The sequence below is a fragment of the Diplotaxodon limnothrissa genome, linkage group LG14, assembly GCF_057381915.1.
Source record: "Diplotaxodon limnothrissa isolate DT_005_m linkage group LG14, D_limnothrissa_male_GT1.1, whole genome shotgun sequence".
In the NCBI taxonomy this organism is placed as follows: domain Eukaryota; kingdom Metazoa; phylum Chordata; class Actinopteri; order Cichliformes; family Cichlidae; genus Diplotaxodon; species Diplotaxodon limnothrissa.
In genome coordinates this window covers 12,061,557-12,084,156 of record NC_140609.1, presented here as the reverse complement: position 1 = coordinate 12,084,156, position 22,600 = coordinate 12,061,557, and the positions used below count along the sequence as shown (strand labels likewise).

Sequence of the window (22,600 nt, the reverse complement as noted above, 5' to 3'; positions counted from 1 at the left end):
TGAATGGCTCCCTGCTCGCTCTGCTTAGAATAAACGCCAAAGCCCCATGAAATCATTTAGAAATAAAGATAAGGGGGGAAAAAGCCCTCCCTTGATTGTGTCAGTAGATTGGGTTACACCTTTATTCCTTATCTACCCGTTCCTCCTCCTCTCGCTTTCTCTTCCTCGCTCTCTTTCTCCCCTGCCTACTCTAACGCGTCTATCCTCCTCTCCTCCCATCCGGTGGTGACTGAGAAAGATGCATTGACAAGCTGCAATGAAATGGGCGCATACTCAGCCAATCCGCTGTCAGGGCTCTGATAAAACACATGCCTTGTGAAAAAGAAAAAAGAAATCGAAATGATGCGTTTAAAGTGAACCAGGCCCACATAGCATAGGAGTGTTATAAAGGAGGTGTGGGCGTACTGTGGAGAAGGCTGGGGAGCGCACGACATGACAGCAAAAGACAAAATTCATCAAAGTTGAAATGAAAGCCTACCTTCTTGATTTTTTTCAGTTCCTCTACTCTTATTCTGCATTATTTTCATGTCGACACGACAGAAAAATGAAACAGATAAATCCAATAAATCAATAGCACTTTAATGTTTCATTTGACTGCTAAAGCTGCTCAGCCATTGAAGGTTGGGTGATCGCGATACTTCTGCTTAAATGGAGCAATGTGTTTCTTATATCCAATATCTGATTAACATCTAGTAACTTTTCTGTCAGCATGAATTTTAGATTGTGATTAAGTCCCATTCTACAGAAACCACCTCACTTTTAAGAACATAAGGTTATCATCACGCCCTGTCCCTCCCTGTCCTAAGTTGTCGGGATGGTGTGTGTGTGTGTGTGTGTGTGTGTGTGTGTGAGAGAGAGAGAGAGAGAGAGAGAGAGAGAGAGTGAGCGCGTGTGAGTGAGCGCGAGCGCGGATACTGTCAGGTAAAGAGCTGCCGTCTCTCGGTGAGTTGCAGGCAATGCAAGGAACAGATTTACTGTAGCAATATTCCGAGATGAGATCCTTTATACAAACAGATTAACTATGTTCACATAACTTGGATCCAGCCTCGGAGTTCATCAGCGAACGTGGGCGAACAGACCGCTGGAATTAACGGGAAGCTCAGTCGTCGTCAGCTGGCCGGGGGAAAAGCCGATCATACCACCCGGCTTCCGGGGATTCAGGGGCCGCATCGGTTGACGGCAGACGTCGGTCTGTAGCTCCGGGGGGGGGAAGACGGGCGAATATTCACATCATCGCCGACATCCACCTCTTCGTTTCATCCACTTTCGAGATGTCGAGAAAGCTACAAAGAACAGAAGTCTGCGCTGACTGCAGTGCGCCAGGTAAGGAACAGAAAAAAAGGAAAACAGACCATGGGACTGGAACAATGCGTCGATGGGGGCGACGTGGTGGGAGAACAAGGCCGAAGTTGCTGTCATTGTCAGAGGGTCTGCAGAGCAGGAAAACGGCCAGGGCTGCAAAGCGTCGTTTAGGCCCAAAATAAACACTGGAAAAAATAGGCGTGTTGCCACAACGGGAGAATATCTCTAGCTAACAGCTGCTCAACGTTAATGTAAACCATTGAATAACTTGATAGGTATATTTATTTGACCATGGCCATATGTAAGAACGAGTAGTTTATTTGGGGCAGTTTAAGATCCCATTGTCAGCTTTATGCTGCCTTTCCACTCGAAGAGACGTTTGTTTTGATTTTCGTGACCGGGACAGACTTCCGAACACGTTAGCTTAGCTTGGCTAGCGAGCTGGCGATTTTGAGTCATTATGCAGCTGTGTGATAGAAGAATTTATGGTAGAGTGAATGTCCTAAGATATAATAATACATTTATATCGATGGACAGCTATCATATTGTTAGCACTTGCCCGTGGCTTTTGGAGTTCGTGCTTTTTATACTGCTAGCTTAGCTATGACGTTAGCTACTTTAGCTAACTTTTGCTAAACGCCAAGTTATTGCCAAGCTGATTCAGCTAAAGCGTCAGCGACCAGTCAGTAGCTTTAACAACAATTTGGCTTAAAAAATACAGTAAAGTATCAAAAACTTAATTAGAGTTTCTGTTTGTTTAACTTGATAATTTTAGAATATCTCCAGTAAAGTTAAGAAATAAAATAGTGAATTAATAGGAGTAAATTCAGTTTACAGTCATCCTAAGTTGGAGCACAGTTCAACATAAACCTGAAATGAGCCATACCTGTAGTTGTACCTCAAAATCATTTAAAAGCCACCTCAGTTCCATTAATCTAGTACAACACAAAGTTGTTGTTGTTGTTTTTAAAGGAAAAGGGACATAATTTCTAGCTTCACCTGCCTTAGCTTTCATCCATACTGTTCAGGGCGTAGTGATTTCCACTACAATGGCCATCCATAATTCTAGCTTAGTTTCCAACCCACTTCTCCTTTGGCCCCATCTGTGTTTGTTAAAATCTGAGTTAGAGACAATGTCAATAAGACCCTTCGTATGTAGCCCCAAATGCACGTGCTATTTCAGTTCGATCCCCTTGATCATTGGTGATCTTGTGTGCCTTGCTTGCGTTCATTCATGTATACATGTGCAGCAGCTGCTCTTATGACAGCTGCGACCCCTGATAACTCTTAACTGTCTAATAGGGCTGGGTATCGTCACTGATTTCTAGAATCGATTCAATTCCGATTCACAAGGTCCCAAATCGATTCGATCCACGATTCGATTTAATTTGATTCGATTCGATTTAAATCTGGGAAATTTTGACAGTCAGAAGTATAATTCAGATCAGAACATTTACATATTTTTGTATCTATAAAAAGGAAGCTGACACTCGCAAGACTTTATCCAAGGTGTGAGCATCACAGCAGATGCCTTTGTGTCAAAGTAGCTGAGGATAAAACACAGAAAAACATGAAGGTGATTTTCCTGGCCTGGGATTTTATAAAAATATTCTGCAGTACATCAAAAACGAAAGAAAACCATTAATTAATGAACATTACCTCTGACGTTACAGCGGTTTTATTAGACACACGGCTAAGCATTTTGCATTTTGAATAATATTAAAAAGTTTAAATTTGTTCAGTATTGAACAGCAGAAATGAGGTTTTCTTTTCGGAAGAATGTAAAAGGGAAAAAAACAGCGGCCGACAGCGCTGTAAACAACAGTAGACTTGTGCGTAACAAGCAAGCGAATAATGAAGAAAGCGAAACTGTTCGAGAGAGGTAGAGAGGGGGAGGGAGAGAGAGAGAGCTGCGCATCGCAATGGAAGCAAAACAGTAAAAGAGTGAATTCATGACGATGTTTATGTGAAGCGTTTGGATCTTCTTTTGCTGCTGGTTCGGTCAATATTGTTTGGAGAGAGATCAAACTAACAGCTTTAGAATCAGCGCATAAAGGGCATGAACACAAAGCGCGGACCCGGATCAGCGAGCTGTCGGCTTTCAGCCCCGACTGTGAGAAAGGCGACATCTAACTGATTCTGATCCGCGGGTCGCGCTGTGTGTTTAAGTCTATGTGCAGAATCCCTGTACCTGCTCTCATTTACTGTTTGGTGGTTCTTGAAATTTTGTGAGATGTCACCAGAGATTCTGGCATTTCGGACAAAATAAATTTATATTAAAAAATCGATTCAGGATTTTAATGAATCGATTTTACGTTATCCAAGCCAGAATCGATTTTAATCGATGAATCGATTATAAAAACCCACCCCTATGTCTAAATGCTGCAGTCCAGCCTTGCATTGTACACCTTGCTATTATTACTTACTAACATGCTTCAGCACCTATTTTCCTTTTCTGGTTCCCCTTGAGTTACTTTTTACATACTGATGAAACCCCAGCTGAACTCCTTTCGTTGATACTATATTAACTTGCAGAATAATTAAATGCACATTATCTGTGACATATTAGTTATATTTTAAAGCTTTAGTTTATTTACTAGACAAAATAAGGCATTCACAATGGTAGATGGCTTGTTCGCGTACCTGTTACTAGCCGTGCATTTCTTCTACAACCATCATCTCTCTGCATGCAGCCCCTCCTTGCGACTTACGCACACACGCACGCAGTGCTTTCTGCAAAATGCTGACCTAGCCCCTGGTGACAGGCCACCTCCCTACTACCCAGCTTTGTGTCATACTGGGGGATAACTCAATGGCATGGCTACAAAGGACGACTGATACTCCTTTTCGTAGCCAAGCTTCAGGAGTCTTTAATGTCACACCATGGCAATCTGCACAGTTTACGGGCAACAATGAATCACATCGTCACTATAGTAAACTCTTTATTTCGCACAGATGCATTTGTTTAGGAAACTGAAACTCTTGTGCAACTATTCACAGAAGAGAACAGCGGGGTTGAGTCGATATGTCGTGTTGGTGTCCCTGTCAGGCTTTGCTGTTGTTGCTGTGTTTGGTTAAAATTAGAAGTAAGATGGAGTAAATCCGGCAAGCTGACACTTAGTACAATTAAACACTGTATTAATTGTGTTTATATTGTATATAAACACATATATGTGTATATATTGTGATATACACCAAACAAGCCTGAAGCTAACTCGTTAACGGCCAAAGTATGCAGATGTGTGCAACATGTTATCTCAGTGTTTAAGAGTGGAGTGTAACACAATTTTAAAAACTTGCACTCATTTGTAGCATATGTTTTTGTGCAGGGTTAGCTGACACTTATAAAAACAAATGCTATACTAGATTGATGAATTAGGCCAACTTTAGGCAACATTATGCAGCAACATGCTGCAGATTTCACCAATACAGCACTGTCTATCCACTTCTAATAGCTTAATGGCATAGCCTCATATTGATTTAGCAGACCAGGCAGATAGCCTAGCCTGTGGGAGTTTTTTTTAATATTTATTACACAGATTAAGGAATTAAATTGCTGAGGCCTTTAAAGCCTACGGGGCTGCTGTTCTAAACTGAGCTATTGCTTTTTTCAAAGCCATTTTGCATTTCATATTTCTTTTTTTCCCCTCTTTTTTTCTATGGGCAAAAAGACTTAAAGCACGCCGGTTCATCTGATGATGGACTATTTTAGCTCCATTAATACCCTAAGCCCAGACAGTTTTTATCCCAGGCTGAGTGTGACCAACACACATTGTAGATATGTGTGTGCGTTTGGGCGTGAACAGTGTGCATGTAAGTGTGCAGATGCTTGTTTTGATACTGCAGACTGTGTTAGTTGTGAGGCATTCATCGCGTCAGGGTCCTGAGGGCATAAACATAACCCAGACTCAGTCTTTCAGTGTCATTGGACTGGCACTGGCCTTTGCTGCTGCCCTTCACTTCCTCACCTCATTTGCACCCATTTAGAGATATGTTTCTTCTCTTAGGTATTAAAACAGGTTTCTTTGTCAAGCCATTGTAATAAACTAGTAATATTTAGTGGTGGCAGCAAAGTACAACTTGTCTCATTCCTAGCTGTTTATGACTGTAAGGTGCAAGCTAACGTGTATATTTGTAAAAATGCTATTTATAACTGTTTCTTATCAGACTTGCACAGTTCTTCACAGGAATATCTAAAATTGATTGCAATCAGAGCCTGACCAAGCAAACTGATATTATAAGCCAGTATTAACTATTTGCTCATCGGCTTTAGCGTTTATAACAGATGATAAATGAGAATAAAAAAGTAAAAGATAAAAGGGAGAAACACCCTTCAACTGTGTTTTGAGTGTTGCATAGTTTGTCAACCAGAGGGCAGTCTGCAACACCAGCTGATCTGGGCAAAGTCGGGGAGAGCGTTAATGAGTAAATACATACATGCACATAATGAATGTTAGGGAAATCACTTTAATATGTAATATGCCTAAAAGAAAAAAAAAAGACTATCTGATATATGGAAATGTCGAATCATCTGTCCATCAAATTTAGTATCACGGAGGGGCTGGAGCCTATCCCATGGTCATAGGGAAAAAGGCGAGGTACAGCCAGCTTGGACAGGTCGCCAGCTGGTCGCAGGGCTAACATATAGAGACAGATAACCATTTGCACCTATAGGCAATGGGGAGAACATACAAACTAAACAGAAAGGCTCCGGCCAGATGGGCTAATTTGAGTCTCAGACTTTCTTGCTATGAGGCAACAGTGTTAACCATGTAGCTGTGTCCACATAGTTGTGCTTTCACATGATTCATTTCTGCATTATTTAAGTCAGTTTTCAGAGTTAATATTTAAAAATGTCTAGTTCTTGTCTTTTCAATAACCCAGTTTTTATTCAAAATTCTCTCAGTTATAAAAGCCCTTTGATTTATTACTGACATATACATCCTGCTTTACTCTTAATGTGCATAATACAAACCAGGTGCTCATTCAGCTGAGAAATGTATAAAACTTAGAAACTTAATTGGAATATCTGTGACAGGATCACTGTCTGGTACTCATCTTTATTTTATCCATCATGTGGTTTTGCTCAGAAGCAGATAAAAAGACCTATAAAAAAAGACGCACATATGTTTGACTTGATATTGACTGAAGCCCAAAAGAGTAGCAGTGTAGGTAGACTGCATCTCTTCCTTGGGAAAAATGGCATTATAGTTGTGTAGTAAACTGTAATTTGGACCACCCACGTCATAAATCGTGGATATTTATGAGTATGTTCGTGTGGCCTGGATGGAAAGCACTTAATATTTTTAAAAATCTCCAAAATCTAATTATCAGTCACAGTGTGCTTATGAAAATCCTAATGCTTTCTGTGTATTTCTGTCTGTCAGACCCGGGCTGGACCAGTATCAACCGAGGGGTCCTGATTTGTGATGAATGCTGTTCGGTCCACCGCAGTTTAGGCCGCCATATCTCCATAGTCAAGCACCTGAGGCACAGCGGATGGCCTCCCTCCCTACTGCAGGTAAGTCTGAGAAATGAAGAGCGAAGGAATGAGAAACGGGGAAGGGCTTGTGAGACAAACGCAGTACCCAGAGTAGTGCCACCGAAAGAAGAGCTACTGCAGAAATCTTAGTCAGCTCAGAAGATGCAAATCCACAGTACTGCAGTTTGTGTTTATTTTTTATTTGATCATCTAGTTTAACTTTGATCTGTGAGTCTGTCTGTACTCTTGTTGTATATCTGTGTTCGTCTCAGTATGGCCTTAATGCAGGTTTAGGTGCTTAGTGCTGCTTCAGCTTCATCCTGTAATTAAGGAGGCATGAGGAGTGTGGGAGTTTTTGGCTTTATTGGTTTTATAACCAGTTTTGATTCCAGTGTAGAGCACAAATGTGTATCAGGGTTGTTCTGCAGCTTTACTGAAGATAATTTAGATTTATTTCGTAACACATTATATGTGTTAGATAATAGTTACAGAAATCACTGTGACTGTGAGCTATATGATACTGAATTATGAAAATAAGCTGTTAAACTAATTTCTTCCAATATTTTCTGGCCAGTCCAGAAATTATGTTTCAGTGATGCACTGGAGTCATAACACTGATGTAATTTTAAAACATATAGAACTGCATTAGCATCAGTAGACCCCAGGAAGTCTTCTACTTTCTGAATGTGACTTTTGCATGTTGTAGAAAAGCATCGTTTTCATGAAACATTTGCTAATGTTAGTAAATGTGATGGTCTTGTGACCTAAAGAAATACACACACACACACACACACACACACACACACACACACACAATCAATGTATGGTGGTTCCGGCCCTGTGCACCTCTAAGGGTATTTGCACACGTGCGGTTTTTGATCCGTTTAAGTCAAACTTGGTTCATTTTCCTTTTTGGTGTGGTTCATGTGTGCAGGTGCAAACACTGTAATCACACTCAGGTGCAGACCACAACGACTGCACCGAGAACCTTTGGAGGGGTTTATGGTGTGAATGTGATCCCACCTAGATCCAAACCAATTAGCAAGTTTGAGCTAAAAACATCCAGCAGCCACACAGGGTTAGGGGTTAGAATCTGATAGATCTGCAAATGCTAATGAAAGTAAATTCTGTTATAGTCCAGAACACAGCGCCTTCTTCCAGACACATCTGGCTAGTAAGCAGACTGAACATTGTCACGTGGTTTGTAGTGACACATTCTGGTTCACTTGGAGTTCACTTGGATTTTTCTCTGCGTGAAAACAAACCAAAGCACGGGGGAACGGCTACAAGTTTACCGACTCATTAACTGATTTGAACCAGAGTACGAATCAGATGTGAAAACGCCCTAACAGCAGGTTGTCTGTGGATGAACGGGTGACAGAGTCATGGGCAGCGGAGGCTCACTGGAGAGTGAAGGTTGGACTATGTGGTCTGATTCTACAAACATTCTACTATAGCTCACGTTGCTGAAAAGGTTACTGCTGTCAGAATACACAGAGCATCACAGTAGGGCCTCAGCTGTAGACCAGACAGTGCGCCCATGCTGACCCCAATCAGCTGCTGAAAGCACTAACAGTAGGCACATGAGGATCAGTACTGGACCACAGAGCAATGAAAGAAGGTGGCCTGGTCTGATGTATCATTTCTGCACCGTGCAGCTTGCAGGACTTCAATGTTTAAACTTAAAGGTTTCTTTGCAATCTGTTGCTAACATCTTGGTACCAGATACCACAGCACACAGGGTCCAGTGGAGTCCGTGCCTGGATGGGTCAGGGCTGTTTTGACAGCAAAAGGGGGACCAACACAATATTAGGCAGGTGGTCATAATGAGCTGATCGCCTGGTTGTTGTACAGAAAAAGCTTCTAGATTGATAATCCATTTCTCAAATTGTAGAGGTACTTTATCTTCATAAGAAACTGCCTTCCCATGATTGGGCGCACAGTTGTAGCATCTTCAGTAGACAGCGTCTCCAAGCAGAGAATATTGCTTTTTCTTTTTTTCAGGATATTGAAACCTAATTTTCTGTGATTAACAGTCAGTTTAGCCAGAGGATAACACATTTTTCTTCCGTGTGACAAACTCCAAACACACTGCTTTACACTGACTTTAATAAAACATGCTCATGACAGCAAACCATCACTGAGTCACTTCTGTGTGTGTGTGTGTGTGTGTGTGTGTGTGTGTGTGTGTGTGTGTGTGTGTGTGTGTGTGTACGCGTTTGTGTTTCAGATGGTTCAGACCTTGGCCAGTAACGGGGCCAACTCCATATGGGAGCACAGTCTCCTGGACCCGGCTCAGGTGCAGAGTGGCCGCAGGAAACCGAACCCCCAGGACAAAGTCCAGTAAGTATGCTCTGCACGGGCTCAAAATCCACATTAGGACACAGAGAAATTATTGTCCCTTTGTAAGCATAATTTTTCTCTCTCTCTCTTTTTTTTTGACTGGTGAAGAACAATTGCAACTAGTATTTGTTTCTAAGTACATTAGTGCATTGTGGGCTGAAATATGGCTTTGGGAGAGTCATGAGATCGGGACCCGCAGGAAAAATATTTGCTCATTTCTTTTTCACCGGAAAATGGAGGTTTAGTGTGAACTGCCTCTTAAAAACCTCTGCAGTGTTCATCAGATTTATTTCTTTATCCATTTATGTAAAGCAAACTGGGAAACTAGGCATAACCCATCAGTTCGGTTCACTGTAGAGATTATTTATTACTGCTGGGGGGCTGTTTGTCTATTATTACAGCACTTTCTGTGTCTGTACCTCACAGAGAAAGGCGCCTGATCTTTCTATTTGATGAGAGTGAGGGGGTGAGAGGGAAAAATGAAGTCAAATCAAAATGACCTTACCTCTAGTGGGGCTTCAAATCCCTCGGTGGGGCGCCATATGCACTTGCAGTCATGATGCTAAAACGCATTTTCCTGTATAACAGGGTTTATTGCATGAATTGCAGTTCCACATATTTTGTCCTTGAGTGTTCTTGTTTACCTTTGAGGCCTGGGCTTTTGGTAACCATCTCAACTTCCCCTCCTGTGCAGTCCCACCAAGTCAGAGTTCATCAGAGCCAAATACCAGATGCTCGCATTCGTGCACAAGCTGCCCTGTCGTGATGACGACGGCGTCACCACTAAAGATCTCAGTAAGGTAAGAAAACGTAAACACAGCTGCTGACTTGAATACGTGCGACACTTGTTTTTTCTTGATAAACAATTAGAGAATAATTTAACTCGACTTGTCATCTGTAGACCTATAAGCATGCTTTCTTTTATCCGCTAAGTGAAGGATTCTGCACTTGTTTGGATGATAACAGAAAACCAGTATTGTCTTTAATCTGCGCTCTAATGTTACTCTGTACTGAGCTGATGGGTAGGATGTTATGAGTTCAGGTTAATTAGCCTATACTGACACAGCTATACTGTGGAACAGCAAGTCTAAGCACAAAGGTTGTTTCCTTTATGAATGTCAGTAGCAGACGTTGCACATAAGCATGCACTCAGGCAAACACACACAGATGCTCTTTTACTTATTACCCCCCCCCCCCCCCAACCCAGCAGGGAGTGATCTGAATGACACAGCAGGATGCAACAATCATCTCTAGCGCTGTGCTGCCTCTATGGGCTAATAAGGGAATTCAGTTTGTTTCCTTCTCTCTGTGATGTTTAATCTTTCCGCCCTGACTCCCCCCGTTTCTCTCTCTCCTCTCTACCTGTCTGTTTCTCCCTCTCTATTAGCAACTTCATTCAAGCGTGCGGACGGGGAGTTTAGAGACGTGTCTTCGGCTCCTGTCCCTCGGCGCTCAGGCCAACTTCTTCCACCCGGTCAGGACAAAATAAATCTACCACTGACTCACATTTTGTCTTGTGCTGTTAACTTACTCTCTTTATGCCAGGCGTCTCTGTTTGTGACTGTGTTTCTGTGTGTGTCCCACAGGAGAAAGGCACTACCCCACTTCATGTGGCAGCCAAGGCAGGGCAGATCTTGCAGGCTGAGCTGCTCGTGGTGTATGGTGCAGACCCTGGATCGCCTGACATTAACGGACGCACACCTATGGACTATGCTAGGTACAGGAATTTGAAAGCACAATTCAGTAAATACAAAACCTGCATTTAGACCCTGTTCAGCTCTGGAATTGAGTCATCTAATGGTAAACACAACACAAGTAGAATCATTTCATGTGCGCGTGTGTGTTCCAGGCAGGCGGGCCATATAGAGCTAGCAGAGCGTCTGGTAGAGTGTCAGTATGAGCTGACGGACAGGTTAGCCTTCTACCTGTGCGGTCGGCGTCCAGGTAACCTAATGCACCAGTTTTTCTTGTTTTTGTTCTCCTCTTCACATGCCTTTAAGCACAGCAGTTAACCTCAGTAACGTACTGTGGTAGATTTTTGTTACTTGGTTGTTACATTTTTCTCTTCTCTCCCAGATCACAAGAATGGCCACTATATCATTCCTCAAATGGCAGACAGGTATGGACCAAATGATCATTTTTATTGTCTTAAGTTGATTATGAACAGCTGCAAGTCTGTTGTCGTTTAATTGCCTGAAAACAAATATCTACATGATTAAACTTGCAGCTGCCAAACTTGCCTTACTTCTGTGACTGCTTAATTTCTCTGTCTGACATGTATGTATTGATATAATTTAGTGTTCTGACCACAGGGTGGCACCAAAGCCCCCACAAAGGAGTTAGGTAAAGGAAGTCTTTATTAAGCTGTCTGTTCACTGTGAATTTGGTGAGGTAGATACTTGAAGCGCGCTTGGTTAAGTAATGCTGAACTGCAGCGTGGATTTGAAAGACACACGAGTGCTCAGGCCGTGACACATCGAGTTCAGCATTTCTTAGCACGGCTTCTTTCACTTGTTTGATGGGCGCTGGGTTTTCTCAGCTACAGTTCAGAGATGTGTTGCACCTCCAGATCTGTTCGTTACTGAAATGGGTCTTACTTCTGTGCTGTCATCTTAACTCCACTTGCATCTGTTCTGTTTCTGGTGAATGGTTCCTCTTGTTAACAACAATTAAAGCTGTTTTCATGTGGCTTTTCTTCCCCTTCTTTCTGTCTGTTTCTCTTGTTTTTCTCACTTCTGTTCTCCATTTCGCTGTGCTTGGTGGAGTCAGAGCTCGTCCTAAGTGCCCGACACAGAGGTATCTTTACTTTCCTTGTTCTTTTTTCCCCCAGAATCTCTTTCTCCCCATCGGTCCCCTCTCTGTATACTTCCATCTCTCATGTATCCCACAATGCATCCAGCTTTTCTTGAGTGGCATTGAACAGTTGTTTATAGATTATAAAGCTGTAAAGATTTAAACAGATGTAAACAATCAAGAAGTCTTGTAACTGAAAGACTGTCGAGTGTTTGAATCACACCAGGCTTTTTCGCATATTCAAAGTTTACTTCCGCGTGTATCCTTAGTGACATCTTTGGCCATAGCGAGAGCATATTTAAAGAGTTTCAGATCAGTCTTTAAAGCTTCGAATCTCTGTAATCTCACTGTGTCACAAACTTGACACCCTTACAGCATAATATGTGAAAGCCAACTCACATTTATATTGCTGTTGTTACCTGACCAGCAGTCACCAGTAGAACAAGTTGTCCCGCCTTCCCTCCTCATTCTAGAAAAAACTCCCTTTCCACCTCCACCCCTCTCACTTTTTTTCTTCCATCTCATATCTCCCTCCCCTGTCCCCTTCCTCCCTGCGACTTTATTCCACTGTATATTTACGATGCCTTTTTGATTGTCATCTTCTGTGTTTTTGTTCTAGTCTGGACCTCTCAGAACTGGCCAAGGCTGCCAAGAAGAAGCTCCAAGCGGTGAGTTGAATTTACATAGCTTATGGTTATAATGTCAAAAGCAACAGGCTGTTGTGTTTTGGGGGGATTTGTTTTTTTTTTAAACAGGTTCTTGAAAGTAAAAAAATAAAAAAATAAAAAATACAAGAAAAGAGTTTTTGTTGGGTGAAAAGAAAAGTTGTTGTCACAAACAGATTTTCTGCTCATAGCTGTTTGTTCTCTCCATGTCAATCTGAGAGATTGTTATTAAATTCATTTTATTTCATCTGCTCTCTCTGGTTTGTCACGCTGATGCTTATTGTTCAGCACGTGCTGTATCTATATAGACATGTAGAATAAGACCCGCTAATGTCAATTTGTGTGCGCATGTGTGGCAGCTCAACAATCGGCTGTTTGAGGAGCTAGCAATGGACGTCTATGACGAGGTGGATCGCAGAGAAAATGATGCAGGTGAGCCTTATCGCTTCCTTTATACCCTCTACGACTGTCTGCCTGGGCCTGTGCGTTTGGGCTTTTTCCCCTTTGTGGACCAATTGATGTTGAAACAAACTAGAAAAATGTAAAAACTTTTGAGGAAAAGTTATGGGAGTGAAGCTGATATAAAGATAAGAAGCGCCAAAGAAAGAGGAAGTGAAATGAAGGACAGGGCGACGAGAGAAGGGAAAAACTGCTAAAGAGGAAGGCCAAAATGTTTTGAGTGAAAGAGGGGGAGGAGAATGGAGCGAGGAAGTGCCTCGCAAATTCTTGAGTCTCTCTCCTCCTCTTCGCTCTTTCTCTTTTTTCCTTCTCTTCTCTCCCTTTCCTTCAGTATGGGCAAAAGTCAGAGCGCGCTTTCTGACTGAAGCACACAGGTAAGTAGCAGGGATAGACTTGTAGACACACCACCAACAGCACACACAAAACTGCACTGTAAGAGATTCGCTGTACTTTGTTTATATCTCTGTGGATGTGTGGGTGGATGGGCTGCGTGTGGTTGGATGTGGGCGACCTTGTTGTTTGAACGCGCACTCACAGATTTATTTTCTGCTTTACGTTTTTGTCTCCAGTGTGGCTTACGACCCAGAACCACAGCACTCTGGTAACAGAACGCAGCGCAGTCCCTTTCCTACCAGTCAACCCTGAATACTCTGCAACGCGCAACCAGGTAAACACGCACATACTTGTATACGTTTGTAATGACTGATTTAAAGGAACAGATAGGGGGGGAAGGAAAAAAAGACAAAATGGAGATTTCTTATTTCTTAGATAGGCAGTTTATGTGTTTGTTGGGGGGGGGGGGGACAGAGAAAGGAGTGTGAAATTAGCAGCGGCTGTTCCTCAGATGTGAGAGTGTAATCTTTCTGCACTCTCTCTTTATCTCTCTAGCTCTCCCTGTGAGGTAGAGAGCGAAATCTCAAGTCCACTTACAAAGTTTATAGTCATCTGAATGGCTCATTTTTGGTGTAAACACTCAAACCCAAGTGTACACACACACATACAAACAACTCCCACATGGCCACGTTTGCTTTCACGTGATTGGGCAGTTCACTGTGGTCAGAGGCTCCTATTTATGGTCGAAAACAGAAGAAATCACATCTTTAGAGTCGAACTTCTGTGAATGGTTTTACACTTTGGTAGGAGCTGACCTTCTTGTGCTCTTATGCAGATGCCTGGACGCTAACCTAATTGTAGAGTTTATGTTCCTTTGCACATGTTGTGTTGCTGTGTGTGTTGAGAGTATGACTGTGTTTTTCCACAGCACATGGTAACTGACCACAGCAGTCACACAGGCACTGAACCACTGACTATGGGCCCCATTGTATTTGTCTCATACTCAGCTCATGATTTTAAAAAACAAAAATGCGGAACTGAATTTCAGGCTTTGATGCCAGTGTTTGTGTGCGCATGTGTTTGTGTAACTCCCGGCTTGTTCTTTTCTCAGGGCCGCCAGAAGCTCGCCCGTTTCAACGCCCGGGAGTTTGCTACCCTCATCATCGACATCTTGAGTGACGCCAAAAGGAGACAGCAGGGAAAAGGTCTTAGCCCTACTGGTGAGACTGGGAGGGAGGGCTAGACTTTAAACTTTGAAGGCAGTGCCATCTAACCTGATTAATATGCACGATGCATAGATATCCATTTATTGATTTATACCAGTGTGCAAAAGTCTGCAAAGCATAAAACCTTAAAACTTTTAAAATCACCTGTGTCGCAGCAGCAGCACATTTATAAGAGAATCATTCCTGTGTGACAGTTTATTCTTACATGAAACGGTCAAGTACGACACACAACTGTGTTATTACTTTAAGCACTCCCAGGAGAAAGATCACGTTTGAGAGAAGAGCGAGTGCTAATATTATGTGAAAGAAAACTGTAAATGGGCAGATTTTTCTTCTCCTTGTTATCAGACCCGCTGGACCTGGGCATCGATGATGACCAGCACGACTACGACAGTGTAGCTTCTGACGAGGACACAGACAGCGAGCTCACCACCCAGAACAACAACAACACGCAACGTAGCAACCGTGCAAAGGTATACAGCGTGACACACTTTTTTTTTCTCTAAATAGCTACCCTTTACCGCACATTTCTGTGGCTTTCATACTTGTTAGTCACCATTTTGATGTGTTTCCTTTCCCTCTATCCCTGAATTTCATTCAGTCATATTAGTAAGCAAAGCTTTTCCACAGTTTAGTGGCTTGAATGACTGCTTCTCCCAACATGCTTTGCGGAAAGTGGCCATACTCATGGCTGCCACATAGCTCCTGAGTGACATCATCAGCTATTCTGGGTCCCTGTCAGACAAGGCATTGTTCATGCACAGAGAGAGCGTGTGTAATGGGAGGGAAAAGAGAAGGAGACAGATTTAAGAAACAAAAGGAAGGAAAAATCATGTGGGAGGGGTAGAAGTGAAGCTAAACCAGTAACAAGCTTCTTTTCATGCTCAGGGTAAAACCCCGCCAAGCTGGAGGATCTACTCGCCTTTAAATCCAAGGAAATATATGGATTTGTTGTTTTACGGTGCTCACAGCATCGAAGAATTGTGTGTTCTAGTATGAAGCAGGGGGTAATAGAAGTAGTGGTGAATGAAGCACAAGCAGAAGGCTATAAAGTGTAGTTTATGAAAGGTGTATTTATTGGTTTAATTCCAGGGAGTGGTAGAGGGCTGAATCTGAGCAGGCTGTGGGGTGGCAGGAAGTGAGTGGGAATATTGAGAGCAAGAACTAAAGGTCTAGTGTGTGTGTGTGTGTGTGTGTGTGTGTGTGTGTGTGAGATCCTACCTTCAAGTTAGGCCTCTTCTTGCCTCAAAGCCACGGCTGTTTTTTTTTTTTTTTTTCCACAGCTTAAAAAAAATGTATAAATTACAACCACATTTAGAACCTTGTTAATGCATGAATTTCACTAAATACAGAATGTATTGAAGGAGTTCAGTCACAACCCCTCCCCAAATCTTTCGACCCGTTTGACCTCCTGCCTTATATGTTCCTATCGATCCAGAGTATGGACTCCTCAGACTTGTCAGATGGTCCCATCACCCTGCAGGAGTATCTGGAGGTGAAGAAGGCTTTGGCCTCCTCAGAAGCTAAGGTGCAGCAGCTGATGAAGGTTAACAACAACCTGAGCGAGGAGCTCCGGCGGCTCCAGAAGGAGGTAGGAGGAGTGCAGGTGGAACGAGAGGATTAGCAGTGACCATTCAGACTAATAAAGGGTTTGCTGCGTGGCTTCTTAGAAAGAGAATACAAAATGAATAGAAGTTGGAATAAAAGATGTGCTTGGTAATGATGACTAGAAGACACGAGGCAGATTGGTAAAAGAGATGGGGCAGTTGATTCAGACAGAAAGAGGGTATAATGATGGAGAGACAGTTGAATAAATTAATATCTTTGCAAGATGATTTTTCCCCGTCAGGGTGTTATTTACTTTTGATGGAGCTCATGTGCTGTTCATTGTTGCATCTTTTTTTCCCCCCGTGAGTCATTGTCATTTCCCTAATATGTTCATTAGCGACTGGCTTAAGTGATTCATTTATGTGTTCATCTTCTCATGTCACTGAGGATTTAATGAAGATTTGAAACAAACATAGAAAAAAACACACTGCAAATAACAAATGTGTCAGATTAGGGCGCTAGGCAACAGTACCTCAGGGCAGATGATCCTACAGTTTCCCCTCATTGACCCCTTGAACACAAACACTGTATTTTCAGGTATGTACTGTAGCCCTCCACCCCTTCCCTAAGACCCAGTCCCAGCTTATTGTAGTGTAATACCATGTGTTGCATCCCCCCCCCTCAATACTGACTTAATATGTGAAGCCCAATATGAGCCTGAATATGGATGCTTGTTTTTGACCGTTCAGTTGACCCCCCCCAATTCCCTTCAACCTTCCCATGTTCCTCCCTCCATCCCTCCCTCCATTGTCTCATCCCTCCCTGCTGCCTTCCTCCTCTCCTTTAGATCACCCGGATGCAGACAGAGAACAGTGCGCTACGGAGGGGCCAGCAGGCTGGGGGAGCAGCTGGCCATGGGGTAGGGGGACCTGGTGGAGGTGGGGGAACAGGAGGCCACTGGGCAGTGGGTGGGATGCGAGGTGGAGTGGGTGGATTTGGGCCAGGAGGGGACCCACCGGTGCTTTCGGTGCCCTCCTCGGCCACCCCCCACTCCCACCCTCACCGGAGGGAACGCCAGGCCTTCTCAATGTACGAGCCAGGGGCGGCCCCCGGCCCCACGGCCCACGGTCCCCCAGTCCTGGACTCCCTAGTGCCCCGCCTGCAGCCCCTCAACACAGCCAGCGTAAGTTAGAACGGCCCTGTCCCCTTTCCACTCACCACCTTCGCCTCGGTGGCTCTGATTGCCTGTCTTTGGCCTGATTAAATAGGTGATGGTCTGATCCTGATCTTTACATTTCCCCCCCTCTTCTTTCCCCTTGCATCTCAGTTCTCAGTCCTTCTCTTTCAAAAGATCCAGTTGTGCACGAACCCATTTTTAAGGGAAGTTTTGTAATGGTTCAAAAAGATTTGTTATATTGAGCTTTAAAACTGCATAAATGATGGAGTGCATACGTGTGACCTGAAGGAGAAAGATGGGAAAGAAAAACAACAAAAAAGGACTGTTTCCTCTGTTCTGCTGCCTGGCAAAAGCCTCTGATACACCGCTGCATAGCCTGCTCTGCACACTTTGACCTTTTCAAACCCCTTTGACGTCTTTGCTGCTGGACAGTTGCTTAATCTGGAAATGCTGGGATCACACACACAGATGCACAGAAGTTCATTTTTGTTTCACCGCCACTTTAAAGAAAAGATATAATAAAATTTAAAAAAAAGTTTCTCATATTGCAGACAACCAGGTGAGCAGTTCAGCAGCATTTAGTTTACAGCACGTTAATAGAGCTACAGAATGCAGACACATCTCACCGCCGCACCAAGTTGGTGACTGTTTCTTCACACAGAGATTTACCTGTTTGTCTGTTTTCTGTCTGTCTGTTTCTTCACCTGTCCGTTCTTTGCTCACTGCAGTGCAGCCGTGCATCCTCTGGATGTAAGCATTCTGTCTGTCATTGCATTGTTTGCCATTTCGTCTTTGAGTTTGTAGTATTATCTCACAGTATGTAATTATGCATTTTGTTTTTCAGAGATCAACATTAGTATTGAGTGTGGGTAGTCTCTTTTTAGATGCTGTGTGCCGTGTGTAAGTCAAGCAGAAGAAGCTAGATTAGTTGACAGTATGTTTGCTTCCTGTTAGATAAGCAGCGAGGCATGTAGTGTAGAAAAAGATGATGGGCCGTTGAGTTGTTCAGTGCTGCTCTCACTGACTCGTTTGCCTTGTTTTCCTGCTGTTTATTTAAAAAGAAAACTTCTTCTCTATGTCCCCACGCTTCTTTTCCCCCCTGCTCATTTCATCATCTGTCTCTTTCTGCTAATATTTCAATTTCTTTTTAATCTTCTTTCTGGCCTCACCCATGCTCCTCCATCTCTCTCTCATCCTCTCTCTATCCTTGTGTTCCCTTTGTCTTCCCAGGTAAGGAAGGGCGGCTCAGGGAGTCCATATCTGTCTGGATCTGCAGAGATGGGTAGATACATGGTGAGCTGCTGCTGTTTTGGCTCTTCATTTCTTTTTATGATCCTCCACTTAATGCATTCAGAAAGTTGAGATTATTGGCTTACATTGTTTTATCCAAACCAGCGTCTCATGGGTCTGTTGCTGTTGGCCCTAATCCTGAGATTCAATCACAGAATATCCCTCATCCCATTAGAATTACCCACATACTAAATGTAGTGTAATATCTGTCCCATTTAATGGACATCAGTGGAAACCATCTCAATTACATGGAAACAAATGAAAATTAGAATTTTGATTGAAGAGGTATACTTACAGGACATGATGTGTGGTGATTATTTAGTTCCTGCTGTGTTTTTCTTCCAGGTCCCTAAACCAGAGAAGCACGGCAGTGGCACCGACAGCGACTACGACAACACACAACTGTACGACGCCTCAGTAAGGTCAGTGTTTGAATGTAAATCTGAAAAATTTCCTAGCTTTCTAAAACCAACTTTTCTACTTTTCTAATGATCTTATTTTTTAAATGGATTCACAGAAACTGTTTTCAATTACTTATAACACAAATGTGGAGGTAGCAGTTTTTAGTAAGAAACGAGGGGCACAAGCTGTTGACATAATGCCACATAAGGACTGTAAATGCTCATCCATGACCGTCACCTACTGTCCTCGATCTGAGGTTTTAATTGTTGCGCGGGTAATGCGTTTCCCTATCCAGTATGGGCCGCAGCAGTGAAGAGGAAGGCCGTGGGGAGCCTGAGGAGGGTGGGGAGGGGGGTGAGCCAGACCCCACCTTACCCTGCACAGAGGACGTCATACTGAAGACTGAGCAGGTGACTAAGAACATCCAGGAGCTGCTCAGGGCCGCTCAGGAGTTCAAACACGACAGGTAGGTGAAAAAATGGTGGCACAGTCTTTTCATCTTAAAATAAAATGCATAAAAATTACAAATCTAATCGTGTCTTACAACCAGCCTGTCAGACATTGAGTTAAGCTAATGTTATGCTTATTTTTTTCTTGATTTCAATCAGAAAAAACCCTCAATATCAAATCAGATCATAGCAATTCACAATCAGTTGATGTTGACATTATGAGAGGCCGAATCACAAAGATGTGAAAGAAAGACAGAGGACAGAAACAAGAGTATACTCGGGGTGGAAATATAAGACCATGTATAAAAACTGTAAACGGTTTAAATAAAATCTCCCCCTGGGTCAGAAATGGTGAAAATGCACCAAAACCACCAAAAAGCTACTTTAAGTAGTCTTACTGTAAATTAGAAAAGAGCTGAGCAGCTCATAGACACAGGAGATCATGTGACTGCATGAAGTTTACACTGGTGCTGTGTCCCCTAACCTAAGTTTACCCTTCATGACTTTTCCAGGAGAATGAGCGGGGTGCACTCAAGTGCTCAGCTGCCGTCAGATTAATGCAAAGCAGCACATGTCTGATAGACATAGACAGCACCTTAATCTCCATTTTTAAATGGTAAACTCTGATGTGAATGATAGTCGACAGCTGCACAGTGAGAATGTAGTTGTTAACTCCAGCAGCAGTAGGCTGAACTGTTACGCTAGCAATATTTTCCAGCTTTTACTAGAGGAAGCCACATAAGAAATATAATCTCTTCAGAATGTTGTGGGTGCTTGTATTTGCAGTCTCATACTTACGGTCACCAGGGTTACCAAGGGCCAATGACGATAGGTGTAATAAGGAAAGAATGCAGTTATTGTAGTTTGAGGCTAATGCAGTGTTTCTCCTCAGTTTCAACTCTTTTGTTTTATTTAATTACAGCACACTAAACCTTTCTATTGATAAATATGGCTGGTGTTAAGAAATCGATTTAAATCTCGTTAAAAATTAAAGATTTGCTGTGTGACTTTTTCTTTTTTTACCCACCTTTAACGTGAGTCACTCAAACTCCCAGTTTGATAAACTTTGCTTCCTGGACACCAGCTCCCTCTTTACCACAGGAGTCGTTGCAGGAACCTCGCCTGCTCACCTGCATTAGTGCTGTTGCACAGTTCTTGACTCATTTGACTCTTCAGTTAAAGAATCACTTCTCTTTTCAGTTTTGTGCCGTGTTCTGAGAAGATCCACTCTGCTGTCACAGAGATGGCTTCACTCTTCCCCAAAGTAAGTGCCCCGTCCTTATGTTTTATTTCTCACACTGTGTCTCTCATCTACATCTACATCTTCTTTTTTCTTTTTTGATTGCTTCCATCTGTCTGCAGCGACCAGCACTGGATGCAGTCCACTGTTCTCTCCGCCTGTTGGCTTCCAGTGCCTCACGACTGCAGGTGGAGTGCCGTAAGGCGGCGCCTTCGGAGCCTGGCGCTCCTGCAGTAGACTACCAGCTTCTCACTCAGCAGGTCATCCAGTGCGCCTACGACATCGCCAAGGCTGCCAAGCAACTGGTCACAATCACCACTCGTGAGAAGAAACAGTGACCCGACAAAAGAAAGAGAGAGGATCAGTGCATGTGCGGTTTAAAGTGGGATGGGAGGGGGCTTCCAGGAGAGGGAGAAAGAGGGAGGGGCAGGGGGTGGGAGGGGAGTACGATCACACTACAAGATGAAGGGTAAGGAATTGAAGTGACGGGGGAGCAAGGCTGACATGAGGAAGAGAAAAGAGAAAGGAAGGGATTTGGATGGAAGCAAAGCAGAGGACGTTTGTATGATAGAAACACTACAGTGAATGGAAAAAAATTCCACAGGCGTGGAAGCGAAAGTAGGGAAGGACGAAAGGAAGGAGCCAACACGGGAACCACAGCCCGCAGGGACCTTAGCAGACTGTTGGAATGGGATATGTACCATAAACTGCTCAAACTGTGACGAGCATACGTGTCATAGACTGCTTTATTTATTCTCACTTGTAACTCATCGTCCCTCCTTCTCCCGCTTCGGGAGGGAGGCAGCGTATGCTCCGAGAGAGAAGTAGATAGAACAGCCTCCACACCATCGCCGTCCCTCCGTCCTTACGAGGAATCGGGTTGTCCTTCCTCCTCTTCTTTCCTCTCTCTAAAGAAGAGGGACCCCGCACCCCCACGCTGTCCCAGGCTGGATGAGCGTCCGGTGCAGAGAAGGACCTGCAGCCCACTCAGTCTGATTCCCACACTTCCTTCCACATGGGGGTAAGCATTTACAGGAGGGGCTCCAGCTTTTTTTTTTTTCTTTTTTTCTTTTTATTAAACCCATCACCTTCCCTTTCTTTTGGTGGTACACAGCATGATGTGGCATGTTTTCCTTTCTTTCCTCTCCTTTTTTTGCCTTTTGAATGTGCAGGTCTGTTTGGTCTGACAGAAATACTTTTTTTTTTTTTTTTTTACTGACTTACAGAAACAAAAACCCTTACACTGGAATAATTGTGATTTGTTGTTGTTGTTGTTTTTCTTGCCTATTGTTTTTGCTTTGTATTGATAATTTTACTGACTGTCATTTTTTATTTTATGTATGTTTTTTTTTTCTTGTCTCATTTAGTTGAATATGGAGACAGGTGGGAGTATGTGTTAACCTCTTACTGGGATTTAAGTCTACATGCACACAAACAAACAAACACACGAATCAGCCTGTGAAAAAAAGGTCCTCGACATTTCTCAAGCGCTCCTTTTCAAAGACAGTTGAGTTTTTATTACATTTTCCTTCATGTGATATATACATCTTATGGCTGTGGGGTGTTGAACGGTTGCCAAAGGCATGGTGTATTATGACAGGACCAGGATCTCAACTGCTCCTCCTTCATGTCCTCAGCTGTCTTTTTCCCCCCTCTCTTTCTTTGCGCTTGATTCCTCTTACTGTTCGCCTCATTACCAGAGCCAGTGGAATCATCTCAGAATCACCTTCGTAATCATTTTTTCGCAGTGCCAAGCAGAATAATAAGAACATCTGGTTTCCACATGGAGGATTAAGCCCCAGTCTTCCTCAAAAAGTGCTTATGTGGCACGGGTGCTTTACTTGGTAACTGTTGAGTGTCATTAAGCGGACACACTGGTGTGTTGGGAGTT

At 43.2% G+C, this 22,600-nt stretch overlaps 1 protein-coding gene across 1 annotated transcript; it reads left to right on the top strand.

Annotated features, from left to right (window-relative positions):
* The first annotated feature begins 1,132 nt into the window (after positions 1-1,132).
* Positions 1,133-21,063, top strand: git1 (G protein-coupled receptor kinase interacting ArfGAP 1). Its single transcript, XM_085371698.1, has 21 exons — positions 1,133-1,323; positions 6,690-6,823; positions 9,015-9,127; positions 9,822-9,927; positions 10,515-10,601; positions 10,714-10,844; positions 10,977-11,071; positions 11,204-11,246; positions 11,897-11,923; positions 12,540-12,588; positions 12,945-13,017; positions 13,614-13,711; positions 14,489-14,597; positions 14,952-15,076; positions 16,042-16,194; positions 16,999-17,334; positions 18,559-18,621; positions 18,964-19,040; positions 19,316-19,486; positions 20,670-20,733; positions 20,832-21,063. The coding sequence occupies exons 1-21, from the start codon at positions 1,272-1,274 to the stop codon at positions 21,045-21,047; spliced, it is 2,322 nt and encodes a 773-aa protein (XP_085227824.1). The 5' UTR covers positions 1,133-1,271; the 3' UTR covers positions 21,048-21,063.
* The last annotated feature ends 1,537 nt before the right edge of the window (positions 21,064-22,600 follow it).